Source organism: Pipistrellus hanaki, assembly GCF_964339955.1.
Source record: "Pipistrellus hanaki genome assembly, chromosome: 1".
NCBI classification, from domain to species: domain Eukaryota; kingdom Metazoa; phylum Chordata; class Mammalia; order Chiroptera; family Vespertilionidae; genus Pipistrellus; species Pipistrellus hanaki.
Window position 1 is genome coordinate 93,737,138 of NC_140503.1, and position 18,681 is coordinate 93,755,818.

The 18,681-nt window shown below is 39.0% G+C and overlaps 1 protein-coding gene across 2 annotated transcripts in view; it reads right to left on the reverse strand.

Annotated features, from left to right (window-relative positions):
- Window positions 1-18,681, reverse strand: part of NRP1 (neuropilin 1) — a 160,124-nt gene that overhangs the window by 14,281 nt on the left and 127,162 nt on the right. The window contains exons 12-13 of one of the 2 annotated variants that reach the window (XM_084875803.1): window positions 6,163-6,267; window positions 2,241-2,300 (exon numbers count right to left, since the gene is read on the reverse strand). In XM_084875803.1, the coding sequence (XP_084731929.1) occupies window positions 2,241-2,300; window positions 6,163-6,267 (165 nt within the window). The remainder of the gene's footprint in view (window positions 1-2,240; window positions 2,301-6,162; window positions 6,268-18,681) is intronic. The other variant, XM_084875804.1, reaches the window with a different exon arrangement.

Sequence of the window (18,681 nt, forward strand, 5' to 3'; positions counted from 1 at the left end):
AGAAGGTAAAAGGTTTCACAAGAGGGAGCTGGATTTAAAATGCAGAATTTTCATCAATTCCTGTTAGAGAATTAATAGACTTTTATGCATCTGGTTATAACCCAGACATCATATAAATAATATATGTCCACTGAGTTTATTATATTGATAAGAATTCTCAAAATGAAATCTCGAGACTCTTTATACTGGCCTCATCAAATTCAGATTATAATGAGAGGTTAGGGCTCTGATTTTCTACTGCTTGTAAAGACACCTGAAGAATCTGAAGCCTGCAGAACAATGGGGACCTGACCCCTGGGGAGTTAGACCTGGCCTCTGACTAACACTCTCAGGTCCTTGTGGAGCATTCTGAACATGCACAGAACTCTCCCCAAAACACCAGATATCCATTATCCACAACCAAAGACTTGCTTATTATTTTATTCAGGCAATAGAAAAACAGGAAACCAGGGTGATTTGTAAAGGACTCTGGGCAGACCCTGGAATTCACAACTGGACCCTATCAGTAAACTCTGGCTTGACATGAACTTCTAATAATGGTCTATCTGACTCATCATTTGCACATCTGCTTTCTGACTAGAGTAGATCCTGTGATATGACTGTCTGGCCCTGGGACTCCTCTGTGAAGCCTTCACACCAATGGCCTTGAGCTCATGCACAAATCAACACTTTGTGTTCACAAAGTCATTCCTGCTCTGACAATATAGGAAGAATGACCCAATTTGGGGATCTGATTTATCTTTCTGTTTTCTTTGCAGTTGTCATTCTCTTTCATTTCGTTAATGATCCCTAGCTCTTTTGATAGGCAAGAGGAGAGATAAAACAGTTCATTGGCAATATTATAGTGGTTTTAATTCATTCTCTGGCAAAAGAAGAAACTAAAATAACAGTTAAAGTGTTTGCTTCATCATTAGAACTTCATTTTTTTCACCTCACCCCTCTTCTCTACTATTGAGTCCAAAAGACCCAACTGGTGGTTGTTCCACAGAAAACCACCCTGAAGGGGTAAAGGTTCTCAGGAAAGAAAGGGGGCAAGCAAGAGGCCATGCTTCTCTCATGAGGCAGTTTCAGCCATTCCAGGTTGCTACACAATCCATTAAGGCCACATTTTATAACATGAAAAGATGTGGGTAGGACTACAGCTTTTTTGGAATTTTTTGGTGAACATATTATTCTTCTCTTTCATCTTTTGGTATTTGGGTTGTTTGAACTGCGTGGTAGAAGGCTTTTGGCAACCTGAGTACACTACAGGAAACTTGGTGCTAAGTCTAACTGAAGAGAAGTTTATTTTGCAGTTTAATCAGGTCAACAGTGATAAGGACCTTTAAGGAAGCATACTAATTAGAACAATCCTTTATACTTTCTGCATAGCTGGGTAGTGTCATAGTGCTGAGGAAACATTGATATACACCACATGCCCCATTAATAAATGACTGTGGAGGTGAAGCCTGAGTGAGCTTCTTTAAAGGAAATGGGAGAAACTGGAACGCTGACCTGTTCACCTTACTCTAATGATTAACTTTAAAGTATTTAAAACCTCTGATTGCTTTATACTGACTGTTTTCCTCTGTGTGGATCTGTTGGGAAGAATTCTACAGAATACTAACACAATACAAAGGAGAGTGAGGCCACCTTTTAACTGTGGTTGGCCTTGATAAACAGTAAACTAAGGGCCTTAAAAGTCATTGTGCTTTTCTATTAATAAAAAGATGAGGAGGTGCCATTCAGGAGGGTGGTCCTTTCCCCACATACATTTAGAACCCTGGCTTCCTGTGCCCCATTTCACGGCACACCCATTGGAAATGCTGTTGTAAAACTGCCAACTCTGTGTCAGGCAAAACTGACAAACTTTGCCTGTCTTGATTTTGTAGAATGGTGATGAAAATAAATAGTTAGTCTACTGCTTGTATGACTTCCTTCTTCTGTAGTTTGCAAACACATTCCATGTCCTAGATGTGCTGTGGTTAAACAAAGTATGTCAGCCCATTTCTTCAGTTGAGAGCTGAGTTGTCACCATTTGGCAATTACTGATTGAGCAGGAAATCTCACTCCCTGTCGCATATACATGTGGATGGAAGGGAGGCAATATTTATGGCTCATGCTTAAAGACCAGATGCTGCATGGCATCTCTTTTCTAGGGCTTTGAGAGAAGCTGAACAGCAATGCTCTATTTTAGAAGGAGACAGGGAGGGAAGACAGGCATATGGGAAATCAACCACATTTTCTATTTTATTTGATACCTGATTGTATGGTGCTGTCTAGTATGGTTGGCTTTTCTGTGGTCAGCACAGTGGTACCACCTGAAAAACAAACACATACAAAAGTGAGAAAAATGAAGCATTGTAGAGAATATGCAGTAGAGTAATGTTATGTACATTAGATAGAGGCAAACATTTTCCACAGCAATTCCTTCACTTAATCTCAGCTGTAGTCATTATTTTGTTTAAATTTTGCTCATCACAATGTCAAGTTCAAATAATCTATTATTTTTTTTACCCAGCACATTTAGTCATAAGACATCCAGGTGGTAGAGAGAGTTTGATACTTCATTCCCTGATTCTTAGACTGAACATGGCATGCCATTGCAACAGTAAAAACAAGGCCTCCAAATGTCCTCAACAACTGGGGCATTAAGCCTGGCCAAGACCTCTAAGCTTAGAGGAGTTTCCCAAGGTTTCAGACGTGTGCCTTCAGGGGAATTGCAAGGCTGGTCCTACAATCTCTTAAAAACTGAAGGTTTAAACTGGTGGCAGTAGTTCCTCCCTTTTTTTTTCTCTCTACAAATAGTAGTTGTTTATTTTCCCCCAAGGACAGATATTCTGCCCAGATATTGGAAAAGCTGCAGGAAAATGAGAAGAGGAGAAACATTTCCTCACAGTTCCAAGGAACTGGAGGTTGCACAAATAACACCCTGAGCAATGTGAACTTTCATTCAGTTTGGGTTGACTTTGAGATTGCTGGTCAGGGGACCATGTGGATACTTAGCTGTGTCCTTTTTTTCTCTCTCTTAGTTCTTCCATTGTCCACTTTTTATCATATATTTCTGTCCTAAACTTGCCCAACCAGAAGAATCACCTGGACATTTGTTGAGATTGCAGTTTCCAATCCATTTATTCTCCTCAGATCTCACTGAAAACCAGACTCTCTGGGGGTCAGCCCTTGAAATATGTAATTCTGAAAACTTCTCAGGTGAGTCTCATACTCAAGTAAGCTTAGGAAACATCATTTTGCCATTTATTGCCTACATGCTTGTTTAGGCATTTCTCCTTAAGAGTGTCTGCACTGCAGACCATGGTCAGAAACTATATATTTGCTTTCCCAAGAGATAAATTCCTGGACAGACTCAGAGTAAGGAAGGCATGGGGTAGACCCAAGACTGTCACAAAGAGTTTTGGAGGTGATTATAGGGTGCCATTGTAGACCTCACAATAGTATCATTCACTAAAGATCTGTGATCATCTCTATTGTACCCAGCCCTAGTCCTATCCTGCAGCTCCCAAAGATTGGAAATCATCCAGATCATGAATCAGAGCTGTAGAATCATGCTTTTGGAATGGTCTGAAGACTTGTGAGCTAATTGGATGCAGCACCAAGTCATGTTAGCCTTGCTCTCCCAATAAATGTTCCAGCTAAGTGGTCACACGTGTTTGTGGCTTCAATGAGGTAGGCACCAGGAAGAAGGAATTATATATATTATGGGTTAGGAAGGTGAATCTATAATGGCAGAATTGGAGGGAGGCCAGAACACATTAGCATTCTCTTCCCAGTGTTCTATAGGAGAAAAACTCACTTTATAAAACCAATATGCATTATCCGTTTTGTTATATGTTGGAAGCCAAATTCCACTCTTGAGTACACATAGGTCCAATGTGAAATCTGGCCTCCTAGTGCCTTTGAAGGCAATCTTATTATGTAATGAGTTCAAAGCCATTTGCAAATGAATAACTTGGAGGTGAATTTTCACCTTGACAAGCAAATACTGGAGAGCAAAACCTCTCATTCCCATGCACTTGGTACATTCATCTGGAATTCAGTGTTGTTTATAAGTAACGAGCATTTTACTATAATCATCATCTCTGTACACAAACAGGTCACCCCAGGAAGAGAAATTAAAGCAACAACATCTGCTTTAAGGGACTGAACCCTGTTCAAAAGAGCCTTGATCCTAATCTCCCCCATCTATCAGGGTTAAAGTGAGAAAGCTTTTAGTTTGTTTTTCTTGTATTGAACCTTCAAGACATTCTGTGCCAGAGTGAGCAAGGAGAATGCAGAATGAACCTAGGTCGTGAATTGTTCACATGTGAAAAGGCACCTGACTTAGGTGATGGTTTTGCTCTTTGCAAACATTTATATATGAGAGCACCCTTTTTCAGGAAAGGATACCAAATAGCTTCACTAAGCAAACTTGGTTATAATGCAATAAATACATATGAAGCATGAAATGCCTTCTAAAATCCCTCCTTGATGAGGGCATGAATTGTACATTATGAGCACCCCAGAAGTTCTGAGTATCATGCCTATATTTATAGAATTATGGAGACAAATGTGATGGCCTGAGAAAATAACTTTTTTTGCCATGGTAATATGAACAGGAATGAAATTTTTTTCTATGTACAGAAAATATGATTATAAAAGCTGTAGATAAGCCATAACCTTATAGTTTGAAAGTATTGCCAGTTTTCCACTATAAATGACTCATTTTCTGTGGTTTATAATTGTTGCCATACACAATTTGCTCCAGGCTAACATACTTGCTCTATTTCATTAAAAGGTTTTAGTTTCAATTGATTCAGTAATGAACTGATATAAAAATGAGAAAGTTGGTTGTTCTGATATGAGGCTTTGTAAATCTGAGGCTTTGTTCTAATCTATATTAACTGACCACTTTAGGGTATATAAAGAAAAGAACCCTCTCCACAAGAGGCTAATTGAAAAGGGTATACTTCAATTATTGCAGCCATTCCTTTTTATGAGGAATTTCACTACGGATGTGTGAAATGGTCTACAAAAAGCCTGAGGTTTGGGGCAGTGCTTACAAGCAACCCTGGGAAGGTTCCAGGGGACCTGGTTCATAGAATGGCACTCTGTTTCTAACCTCAGCTGTAGAGTTTTAAGCTTGAACTTGACATCTTGCAAAAAAAATCAACTCTGTATTAATTAGAGTAATTTTTGTAGCTTATGGCTACATATATAAGTTTTATTTTCAAATGCACAAAGCAATGTAGCATTTATTGGCCACATGAATGCATTATCCAATAACATTATGCACTGTTGTGAAATTACATGAAAATTAATTATGTGGGCTCTCTGAGTCCTTTCTAAGCAAAAATACAGACCTTCATCCAAGGGTTCAATCTAAAGTGAGAGTCAGATGCTATATGAAGCTGCATTTTGACCCGGATAAAGGTCCCATGGTACCTTTTGCAACAATAGGGTGGAAATTGCCTGGGCCAATTTAAAATTGGTGTAATCCCATTTCCTCATTTGCCTAACATTTGCTCTGCCATTCCAATTGGAAGAGAAGGTCACTTGCTAGCTCTGAGGGTTTTAGAATATTATGGAGTAATACTCTAAATTAACTAGTGAGACATTTGGCACACACCAGCCCTGATATACTTGCTAGTCGGTGGTAATGTGTAATGACAATTGATTCTGTTATTGAAATTTTTAATGTAAAATGATTTACCAAATCCAATTTAAAAGTTTCATTACAAATACAAGCCTAATTTCATCAATTAGTTGGATAAAGGGCCCACTCAAAAAACAGTATCCCACTAGAAAAGAAAAATAAGCATTCTAAAATGTGTAGTTATGTACTAGAAATTAATGTGTTAATGGGGTGGAGAATTGAAGATGGGGATCTGTTTAGCACTTTTAGTCATGGAAAAATACTTATTCAATTAAAATAATTCTAGCATCAGCTCTAAAAATACTAAAATTATAATTTCAAGTGGCCATGACTACTAAGAACAAGTTCTTTACATGAAGAAAACAAAAATGCATGTCTTCTGGCAAGGCTGCTTTTGTTGAGACAGCTCTGCCACCACCCTCATGACCACTGCCATGAGGAGCTACACAAACACAAACAGGCATTAGTTAGGTGGTCTCAATGGCAGCATGAACTGAAATGGAATAGCAATGGGATGGAGATGGTTTCTGCACCTGTGAGCTGGAAGTCATCACCTGTTCCACTGTGGCAGTTGGCCTGGTCATCATCACATTCATCCACCAGGTTCGCGTTGGGAGTAGTCGGTCCAGCTGTAGGTGCTGAAACAAGATCCAAGAATTAGTACCTCACCTCTGAAATGTATTCTTAAACCTCTGGCTGTTGAATCTACTAACATTTTGTAGGAAACTCAAATCTGTGGCAAGGAGGCCAGGAGCATGGTTCATCTCTTTCAGGAGCTAAATAGACTTGAATTTTGCAGTATCCACTGGGGACTGCTTTGTTTTGGTAGTTGATCCATATCTACTAAATGGAATTGAGTGCCTTATCATTTTCTTATTGTTAGCTACATAAACATCCTTTTCCTGAAAGTTCTTGAATTCTCACTAGTTATTTATTCATGATCCTAGAGTTGAGAACTTTTATTTCACATGTATTGAATGAACTGTTTTTCCTTTCATATTCAAGGTGCTGGAGAACTCCCTTGTCATGAATTCTTTAAAAAAATATATATTTTATTGATTTTTTTACAAAGAGGAAGAGAGAGGGATAGAGAGTTAGAAACATTGATGAGAGAGAAGCATCAATTAGCTGCCTCCTGCACACTCCCTACTGGGTATGCACTGCAACCAAGGTACATGTCCTTGACCGGAATCGAACCTGGGACCCTTGAGTCCGCAGGCCGACGCTCTATCCATTGAGCCAAACCAGTTAGAGCATGAATTCTTTTTATATTCTTAGTACTTACTAAATTTGCTAAGTCCATATTATATTTCCCCCCCAAAGAGATCCCCAACCCATTCAGTTTTAGTACAATATTGTTCTTTTTTGTGCTCTTTAAAGAGTAACTCTGTTTCCATAAATTTATGGTCCCTCTCCAGATCAGGTGTCTGAGAGGACTTTTCTGATATATCCTGGGGTCATTTTACCTTAACTCCCAGAGGATGGCATTCCACTGCTGGCAGGTATTCCCATACCTTTGAGTTTGTAAATGAAAGGTATCTAACATTAATCGAAGTCCACTTTTAAAGTTTTTTAAATTTAGTTCACTCTACTTTTTTTCGGCTTGTTATTCATTTTTTGGAAACTGTTTACTATTTTACAGTTTGGGGCATACATCTCACTTTATGAGGCTGGAGATGTTTGAGAATCAGACAAGAATGGGGGCATGTTCTCTAATAGCTTCTAGCCAGTAGGAATGTGCTGGTAACTGACGCTTTCTCAATAAAAATTTGACATTGTTATCGTGCTTAAATACTGAACAGAGTTATGATCAATGTAGAAATGTAGCTAGTTTCAATTTCTACAGCTGTCCCAAAGCACACACCAACAGTAATGAGGAAATCAGCATGTACAGATATTGTGCATGCTGTTTAGGCATACAGTCTACACTTTAAAAAAAAACATTTAAAAATATATTTTATTGATTTTTTACAGAGAGGAAGGGAAAGGGATAGAGAGCTAGAAACATCGATGAGAGAGAAACAGTGCCTCCTGCACACCTGCTACCGGGGATATGCCTACAACCATTGTACATGCCCTTAACCAGAATTGAACCTGGGACCCTTCAGTCCACAGACCAACCCTCTATCCACTGAGCCAAACTGGCTTTAGCTTTTTGGTTGATCTCTTAACTTCCTTGCCTTTTCTCTGAAGTTTGAATAGGTCTGTTCAAAGCTTCTCTGTCTCTGATCAATTTTAGTTCATCAGTTTATGTTGTTCATTATATTCCACAAGTGAGTGTGATCATGTGATATTTATCTTTCTCTGACTGACTTATTTTGCTTAGAATAATGCACTCCAGGGCCATTCATTCTGTTGCAAATGGTAAGAGTTCTTTCTTTTTTATAGCAGCATAGTATTTCGTTTTGTAAATGTACCACCATTTTTTTTAATTCACTCATCTGCTGATGGGCACTTACGCTGTTTACAAAGCTTAGCTATTGTAAATTGTGCTGCTATGAACATAGGGTGCATATATCCTTTCTGATTGGTGTCATTTATTTCTTGCAATATATGTCTAAAGTGGGATTACTAGGTCAAATTTTTAATTTTTTGAGGAAACTCCATGCTGTTTTCCATAGTGACTGCATCAGTTTGCATTCCTACCAACAGTGAACAAGGGTTCCCTTTTCTCCACATCCTCACCATCACTTGTCATTTGTTGATGATAGCTATTCTGACAGGTATGAAATGGTACCTCATTGTTGTTTTAATTTGCATTTCTGGGATGATTAGTGACTTGAGCATATTTTCATATGTCTCTTTGCCTTCTTTATGTCCTCTTTCGAAAAGTGTCTATTTAGATCTTTTGCTCATTTGTTAATTGGACTGTTCATCTTCCCTTTCTTAAGATGTATGCGTTCCCTATAAATTTTGGAGATTAGGTCCTTATCTGATATAACATTGGCAAATATGTTTTCCCATGCAGTGGGCTTTCTTGTTATCTTGTTGATGGTTTCTTTTGCCATGCAGAAGCTTTTTATTTTGATGCAGTCCCATTTGTTTATTTTCTCTTTAGTTTCCATTGCCCTAGGAGCTGTATCAGTAAAGATGTTGCTTTGGTATCATATGTCTGATATTTTTCTGCCTATGAATTCTTTAGGATTTTCATGGTTTCCCATCTTACATTTATGTCCTTTATCCATTTTGAGTTTATTTTTGTGTATGGTGTAAGTTGGTGGTCTAGTTTCATTTTTTTCATGTATGTATTAAATTTTCCCAACACCACTTATTGAAAAGACTATCCTGCTCCCATGGTATGGTCTTGCTTCCTTTGTCGAATATTAATTGAGCAAAGTAGGTTGGGCTGGTTGCTGGGTTCTCTGTTCTGTTCCATTGGTCTATATGTCTGTTCTTGAGCTAGTATCAAGCAGTTTTCAGAACTGTATCTTGGTAACATAGCTTGATATTTGGTATTGTGATCCCTCCAACTTTATTCTTCTCTATCAAGGTTGCTGTGGCTATTTGTGGTCTTTTTTTTATTCCAGATGGATTTTAGGAGAGTTTATTCTAGGTCTGTGAAATATACCATTAGCATTTTAATGGGGATTGCATAAATCTATAAATTGCTTTGGGTAGTATGGATATTTTAATGATGTTGATTCTACCAATCCATGAACACAGGATGTTCTTCCATTTGTTTATGTCTTCCTCTATCTCTTCTTTCAATGTCCTATGGTTTTCTGAGTACAGGTCTTTTACCTCTTTAGTTAAGTTTATTTTTTGGTATCTTAATTTTTTTGGTGTGATGGTAAATTGGATTATTTTTGTTGTTTTTCTTTCTGTGAGTTCGTTATTGGTGTATAAAAAAGTCCAGATTTCTGGATGTTAATTTTGTACTGCTACATTCCAAATTCATTTATTAAATCTAGTAGTTTTTTTTTAAAATAAGATCTTTAGGGTTTTCTCTGTATAGTATCATGTCATCTGTGAATAATGACAGTTTTATTTCTTTTCTAATTTGGATGCCTTTTATTTCTTCTTCTTGTCTAATTGCTATGGCTAGCACTCCCAGTAATATATCTAACAAGATTGTTGTGGCTATTTGAGGTCTTTTGAAGTTCCATATAAATTTTAGAATTATTTGTTCTAATTCTGTAAAAAAAATTCCATTGGTATTTTAAAAGAGATTGCACTGAATCTATAGATTGCTTCAGGAGTATGCTTTTACAATAAATGTTGGATGGATTAACATTGAGGTCAAGGAATAAATAAAAAGAAATTGGTTGCTTTTTATTTTATTTTTAATATGCTTTAATTTATTGCAGAGAAAGGAAAGGAAAGGGGGAGAAACATCAATGATGTGAGAGAAACATCAATTAGCTTCCTTCTGCATGCCCCCCCAATGGGAATTGATCACACACCTAGGCATGTACCCAGACTTAGGAATCAAACCATGACCTCCTAGTTCATGGGTTGGTGCTTAACCACTGAGATACACCAGCTGAGCTTGGTTGTATTTTTACACACCAATAACAAACTATCAGAAAGAAAAGGTAAGAAAACAATCCCATGTGAAACTGCATCCAAAAACAAAAACAAAAACAAAAAAACAAAAAAAACCAACCTTGGAATAAATTTAACCAAGGGGATAAAAGACCTGTACTTGGAAAATCAGAAGATTGTAAAGAAATTAAAGGAGATACAAATAAATGGGAGGATATACCATGTCATGGATAAGAAGAAGCAATATTGTTAAAATTTCCATACTCATTTAGCTTTTTCTCATCTGGAAGCATTTTATTTCTTCTTCAGTTTTCAATTATAGCCTTTCTGGGAAGTGCATAGTCTTGGTTATAGGTCTTTTGTTTTCATCACTTTGAATATTTCATGCCAATCTTTTCTGGTCTTAAATGCTTTTGTTGAGAAACAGCTGATATTCATATTGGAATTCCCTTGTAGGCAACTGACTATCTTTCTCTTGCTGTTTTTAAGATTCTCTCTTTATCCTTAACCTTTGCCATTTATTTTATTTTATTTTTTAATATATTTTATTGATTTTTTACAGAGAGGAAGGGAGAAAGATAGAGAGCTAGAAACATCGATGAGAGAGAAACATCAACCAGCTGCCTCTTGCACACCCACTTACAGGAAAGTGCCCACAACCAATGTACATGCCCTTGACCGGAATCGAACCTGGGACCTTTCAGTCCACAGACCGACGCTCTACCACTTAGCCAAACCGGTTTCAGCAACTTTGCCATTTTCAATTATGATGTGTCTTCGTGTGGGCCTCTTTGGATCTTTTTCCTTCACTAGGTTAGGAAAGTTTTTATCCATCATTTCTTCAAATAGGTTCTCAATCCCTTAATCTTTGTTCTCCTTCTGGTAGCCTTATGAAGTAGTGTTGTTACATTTCATGTTGTCTCAACGGTCCTTTAAACTATGCTCATTTTTAAAAAAATCTTTTTTCTCTTTGCTGCTCTGATTGGCTGTTTTCTGCTACTTTGTCTTCCAAATCACTGATTTGATCCTCTGTTCATGTTTATTCCTTTGTAGTATATTCTTCATTTGAGATATTATGCTCTTCATTTGTTATTTTTTCTTCATGCTGTTGAAGTTCTCAATATATTCCTTGAAGTTATTATTAAGTTCCTCAAACATTGTTAAAACCATTATTATTTGTGTGTGTGTTATTTTTTCCTTCTTTTTAATTGTTTAAAGTATTGCATATGTCTCTTTTCCCCAATTGATCCCTCTCCAGTCATTCCCAGATCCCATGACAAGCTCTCACAATCCCAGTGTCAGTGTTCATTGCTTATGCTAATATGCATGCATACAAGTCCTTTGGTTGATCTCTTACCCCTTCTACTTCCCCAGCCTTTTTGTTAATCAGTTTATATTGTTCATTATATCCTCCATATTAGTGAGAACATGTGATACTTATCTTTCTCTGACTGGTTTATTTCACTTAGCATAATGCTCTCCAGTTCCATCCATGTTGTTGCAAATGGTAAAAGTTCTTTCTTTTTTATAGCAGCGTAGTATTCAATTGTGAAGATGTACCACAGTTTTTTAATCCACTCATCTGCTGATGGGCACGTTTCCAAATCTTAGCTATTATAAATTGTACTGCTATGAACATAGGGGAAAATCACTATTCTAGAACTCTATATCTGGTAAATTGCTTTCCTCCATTTCATTTAGCTCTTTTTTTTCCCTGAAGATTTCTCATGTTCTTTCATTTGGGGTATGTTTCTTTTTCCCCCCATTTTGACTGCTTCACTGTGTTTGTTTCTATGGATTAGGTAGATTTGCTATGATTTCCAGTATTGGTAGCGTGGATGTATGTAGTAGGTGTCCTCTGAGACCCAGTGTCACAGTCTCCTTGATCATTTGAGCTGGGTGCTCCAAGAATATCCCTTGTGTGGATTATGTGGGCTCTCCTGCTGTATTGGAGTTTTGATTCCTATTGGCCTATTTGTGTATGGGGTCAAACTTAAACTGGCTAACTGTGAGTATAGACCCTGATCATAGTGCATGAGGTGCTGTGCAGGTGTTGACCACATGAAACAAAATTAACTCAGCAGGGTCTGGTGTCTGCCAAGATCTCCCTTTGGATATTCTACTTGTGAAGCTTATCAGATGCTTCTCTGATGTCTTAAGCTGGCCACCAGGTGTGTTGATTTGGGGGCCCTTGGAGGGGGAGGACTTTGGTGCAGCTCAATGTCAGATGTTGCCAGTGACTTGCCCTGTGAAACCTGTTTGAAGCTACAAAGCATTGCACAGTTTGTGACTGCCTCTGTTGGCTTGGTATGCATTGGAAGGATCAAGCTGTGAACCAAGGTTGGCTTCCAACAACACTGATCCCAGGGGCAGGTCAGCAGAAGACCCAAGGAATCACAAGATCTGCCTCTGCCTGCTTCTGCTTATTGGCTGTCTCTTGGGTTCAGTCACTGAAATAGCCTCTGGTGGTAATTCAAATTGCAGGAATTATGTTCTCAGTGAGTCGCCAGGTAGGGGCAAGTGGAGTTCATTAAATTGATTCAGGTTCAAACTATGTGCCAGTGCTGGGCCTGAGGCCACTCAGCAAAAGCCCCAGAGTATACCAAGTCCAGCTATTTCCCACTGAGTGCCTGCAATTCTGTGGTGGGGTATGGGTTTCAGGAACTCATGAGGGCAAAGCCAAGCAGAGTTTATCAGGCCCAAACAGACCAAGATTTTGACATGTGAAGGAAAGGCTCTGCATTGGTCTGGTATGCGAGAGAAAAAATGGACTCTTTCCTAGAGCCACACAACTCAGTCTGTCTCAGATTCTGCCTAAAGCCCAAGCTCAGCAGGGCAGAGCCTCCAGAAGTCAAGAGGGTGAGCTAGTGGATCTCCTATGAGAGGGAGATGTCAGTCAGGCTTGGGGGGAGGTAAGGGGAGTGGCCCCTGCAAAACTTGGTCTGTCTCGGATTCTATCTAGATTACCTAGCATGTATGTGTTTGGCAGGGTGGGGCCACCAGGAATCAGGAGGCTGAGCCCGCTGTCTGGTGGAAACTCAGAGGGTGAGATTAGCAATTACTCTAAGAATCAGAGCCACCAGTCAGAACAATAAAAATAGGGGATACTGCTCCCATCCCAAAGCAACACAACTGAGTTTGCCCAGATCTCTACACTCCAGCCTAGGAAGCTGACTCCTCAGCAAGGCATGAGCTTTGCATTGTGGGGCAACAAAGAGTTCAGAAGGTGGGGCTATTGCATTCCTCAGGCTGATGCTATAAAGGGGAGAGTGCTCTGCCCAAGAAAAATGACATATGCAGCATGGGAGAGGGACTCAGCAGCAGTTATTCTGGCAGCTGTCCCTTTGGCTCTCTTCCCAGAGCCCAAAGCCCCAGTCTCTCCTTACAGGTTCTATTCCACCCCATCTTCCTCTGCAGAAGCCCAGGGTGAGTTGGCTGTGATGAGATTTTGTGCATTGGCCCTTTAAGACCTGTGTTTCTAGAAGACTCCTGTCTCTCCCTAGAGGATAGAATCCCAACTATTTTTTACAACCATATGTTACGTGCTTTCCTTTCTCCTTCAACTTTAAATGATAGTCTTGATGGTAGGTCTTTGTTTTTCATTATTTTGAATATTTTGTGTCAATATTTGTAGCATGCAAGGTTTCTGTTGAAAAATCAGTCTTTTGAAAGTTCCCTTGTAGGTAGCTAACTGTCTTTCTCTTGATGCTTTTAGAATTCTGTCTGTCTTTTAAATTTTGCCATTTTAAGTATGATGTGTCTTGGTTTGGGTTTTTTGGGTTCATGTTGTTTGAGATTCTCTGTAATTTTTTTGAGTTGTATGTCCATTTTCTGTGTCAGGTTAGGGAAGTTTTTAGTCATTCTTTCTTCAAATAGGTTTTCAACCTTTTTCTCTCTCTCTCTTCTCCTTCTGGTATCCCATGATGTGTTGTTATAGTAAGTGTGGTTCAAGAGTCCCTTAAAATATCCTCTTTTTAAAAACTTTTTTCCCCCTGCTTATTCAAATTGGATGCTTTCTTCTACCCTGACTTCCAAATTACTAATTTAATCTTCTACTTCATCTAATCTGCTGTTGATTTCTTACACTGTAGTCTTAATTTAAGCATTGTTTTGTTTTGTTTTTCTTACTGGTTACTTTTTATGTTTTATATATCTTTTTTTATGCATATTATTTCTTTGTGTGGCATTCTCACTGTTTTCCTCTATTCTACCCTTGCGTTCCTTGAGCATCCTCTGAAGCTGGTAGATTGCTTGCATTTTTTCTAGGGTTTCTCCTATTTTTTTTTAGACATGTTTCACTGTCTCCTCTCTGTGTTTGCTTTTATATGTTAGGTAGATCTTCTATGTCTCCAGGTGTTGGCTAGGTGGCGTTCTAGGTATCTTCTGGGACCAGTAGCACAGTCTCCCTGATCCCCTAAGCTGGGCCTTCCAATTGTGTGTGCTGTCCTATTGTAGTTGAACCTTGATTGCTGTTGACATGTTGGTGAGTTGGGTTAACTCTCATACTGACTGGTTTAGCCTTGACTGTAGAATACAAGCTTCTGTGTTAGGGTCACTTCATAGAGCAGGATTTGCCGCAGTGAGGCTCTGTTGCCCACTGAGACCACCTATTTGATTTGCCATTTGTAGAGCTAATTGGGTGGGTACTCTGTTGTGATCTGATGCCAGATACTAGGTGTGTTGGTTCTGGGGCTTCTTAGGAGAGACTAGTTCAGACCAGTGTCAGACTCTGCTTATGACTGACAAAAGGGGATCTGGAATAAACTGAAAAGCTACCTTTGGTTGTTAGATACCTATGCTATATTGGAGGTGTGTAGAAGAGGCCATGCTGCAAACCAAATTGAGGCTGGCTGCCCCAGTAAATTACCTGGGGTCACTCAGCAATAGACACAGTTTATCCCAGGAAAACCTGCAGCCTCCCAGATGCCCATCATGCACAGCTGCTGAAAGATCCTCATGCAGTTAATGAGATGGATGGGGTGGTGGTATTCACCAGGTTAATGCAGATTCTTATTGGTGCCAGTGTAGAGTCTGGGGCCACTCATCAAGACACATAGGGCACTACAGCCCAGCTGCCACCTGCTTTAGGCCTCACATTTGAGAATTTTTAAGAAATACTAAAGTTTAAGACACCGAAAGAGCCCCTGGTGGTGTAAGGAGTTGAGTGGGGTCTGAGGAAATCATCAGAGTGGAGTGAGGGGTGTTCACCAGTTAATGCAGATTCAGATTTTGAGTCAGTATCAAGCCTTGGTCCACTCATCAAAAGGCACAGTGCACATGGAGGCCAGGCACCTCGTTCCTGTGGCCTGCATACCTTTGAGGGTTTTTAAGAATGACTGGAGTAGAGGCCAAGGCTGGCTGCCTGTGGCTGAAAGAGCTCTTGCTAATGCCCTGCTGAGTCCAGCTGCCAGCTCCTGAAAGCACTGTGGCAGTGTGAGAGTTGTGTGGGACAGGGTCTCAGGGAATCACCATGGTGGGGTGAGTGGTGTTCACCAGGTTAATTTGGATTCAAATTTAGTGCCCACCTATGCCCACAGGCTGTGTGGCGGGAGGGCTCAACACAGGATAGATAGTGCTGGCCTCTTTACTGTATGGGAGGGGCAATTGTGGCTGTTTCTTCATCTCTTTCCAAAGCCACACAATTCAGCCTCTACCCATACATCTCTTTTGCACCTCCCACACTCTCCCTTTGCCGGACCTCAGAGTGAGTGCCTATGAGTGAGGGAGTCTGTACATGACCCCTTTAAGAGGATACCAGGATACCTGTGTTTCCAGGAGCTTTCTGTCTCACCCAGACAGATGAAGTTATCCCTGATTTTCACAGCCAGATGTTATGAAGGCTCCTTCTCCTGGCACTAGTGCTCTGGGCTCAGGAGTCCAGTGTGAGGCTAGGACTCTTCACTCCTCAGAGGGAATCTCTGCAGCAAATAAATCCCTCTCGATTCCTAACTGCCACACATGGGTGTAGAAACAGCATATTTTGTGTCTCCACCACTCCTACTGATGTCAATGTGACTTCTTCTTTACATCCTTAGTTATAGGACTTCTGTTCAGTTAGTCTTTAGGTGGCTCTCCAGGTTGATTGTTCTATAATTTAGCTGTAATTTTGATGTGGTCATGGGAGGAGGAAAGCACAGCACCTCCTTTCTCCACCATCTGGAACTGAGGCCCCCAGGGTCTACTTATTATTCTCACTGAATTAACAGCATCCTTTCTGGCAATTCAGATGCTTGTCTTTGCTAAGATCTCCTTGCTCTTGATAATGTGCTATTTTTAAGTATTCAAAACTGTGTGGTGTGTTTTTTTCAGTTCTCTCTGTGTTGTTTTTTTTTTTTTTTTTTTCATTCCTTACCGTTTTTACAAAGGAGGTGTTCTACATTGGTAGTGGCCCAGAATAGTACCAAGATTAAATCAAAAAGGAAAAAAAAAAAAGCAGGAAACAAATGATCTCCATGCCCTAATTTGAATACTTTAAAATATTTTATCTTTGTGGTTCTCTAATTTTTCTCAAATGTAAATGCTAGTCCAAATAGGATGGATATTCATGGAAGGCTGAGATGTACTATATCCTCTTTCTGTGTATCTCTAAATATCTCCAGTAGAACAAGACACAAAGTAGATATTTAATAAAACATCTGTTAATCAATTTAAAGAAGACAAAAAGCACTCCCTTTCACAAATCATGTTTAAAGCTTTGACGTTACTTTCCCTAATGTTGGTTTCTCAAATGACTAGGGGCAACTTCCACACTTCTGTGAGAACTTGAAAATATCTGCAGCAAATTCCTTCAATAACTTCTACCTCACTACAGAATTGACACTGGCAAACTGCCACTAGGTGTAGTCTTTTTAACCATCCATTTATTCTACCTCCTAAATCAGTGTGATTCTCTGGATCAGAATCCAGGCTAAAGATCTGTCTCAAAGTAGCAGACTTCCTTTTTTAGATGACCACATTTTCTCAGTAAATTGAATGAATGAGTCTGCAGTTCGTTCAATGTGCCCATCCTTTTTCTTGGCATGTTTGCCAGAGACCTGGCACATGTTTTTTGTTTGTTTGTTTGTTTGTTTTTTGGCTGTGTTGATAGTGACTGGATAATTTAGAGGTCTGGGACATGATTACAGATGTGGAAACATCTACACAATAAAGAATGAGAGATAATAGCTTTTAAAAAAATAACCACATAGAAAAGTAGCTATGAATTATTCACTAGTATTGTGATTCATAGCTTAAGATCTATAGTGCATAAGAAAAATTTTATTATATTTAATGTGCTCAGAAATGTAATTACATTTGGGTAGCTGAAAACACACATTATTTTGAAACTACAGAAGATAATAGTAAGAAAGAATTCTTCAAAACAACTGTGAGCACATGCTGAATTAAGATCTGCGTATCGCCGAAACTGGTTTGGCTCAGTGGATAGAGCATCGGCTTGTGGACTGAAAGGTCCCAGGTTCAATTCCAGTCAAGGGCAAGTACCTTGGTTGCAGGCACATCCCCAGTAGGGGGTGTGCAAGAGGCAGCTGATCGATGATTCTCTCTCATCGATGTTTTTAACTCTCTATCCCTCTCTCTTCCTCTCAATAAAATATATTTAAAGAAGATCTGCGTATCTGCAATAGTCATTCTTTGAGATAACATAGAGAAAGACCTCTACAGAGATAAAAAAAAGTTGGTATACGATTACTCATTGATGCCTAAAAGTAAGGCAGTGGAAATTCTAATGTACACACACACACACACACACACACACACACACACACACACACAAATCATAAGCAACTATTATATCAAATTTTCAAACGTTGATTTCATATATTATGTGATAAAAATGCAGAGGAGAGAACTGTTCTGAGGTCCATGTGGGGACTGAATTTGTCCTTGATCTGTCCTTCAAATGATAACATAAGTTTATACAGTAACAACCTTAAATAGACCTCACTGTATATTCACATACATTATCTCATGTAAAGTTTTGTGTCCCTGCAGCAGCCTAAGAAATTCATGAAAGAGAATGTGTTGATGTTGTAGTCTACCAAATGCTGCTTCCTGCTGGTATGCAATAGTAATCAACACCACATACAGAAACCTAGATTAGACAAAGACTTCTAAACAACACTAAAAGCATCAAAGGGATTGGTGGTTGCCAGGGGTTAGGGGAGATGAAAGCAGGCAAACTGTTTAATGGATAAGGAGTTTTACTTTGGAGTGATGAAAATGTTTTGGAACTAGATGGAGATAGTGGTAGCACAAATAATTATGAATGTACTAAATTGTTTATTTTTAAATGGTGTATTTTATGTTATGTAAATTTTATTTCAATAAATTATTATTTTTTAAAAGTCAAAGGAGACAACCCCACTGAATCTGAAGAAGTTGTGTAACGAAGACAAAAGTAGATGCTGGAGGCATTGGTTTTCGGATTAGAATGTTCCAGAGAATGGGCTAAAATGTTGAGTTTAGCAGGCACTGAGAGGAATGCCTCTAGGGAAAAATAGTGCAATTTGTAGGTTTTTGGGGTATAAATGCATGAAAAAACAAAATTTTTTAAAAACTGGGAAAGT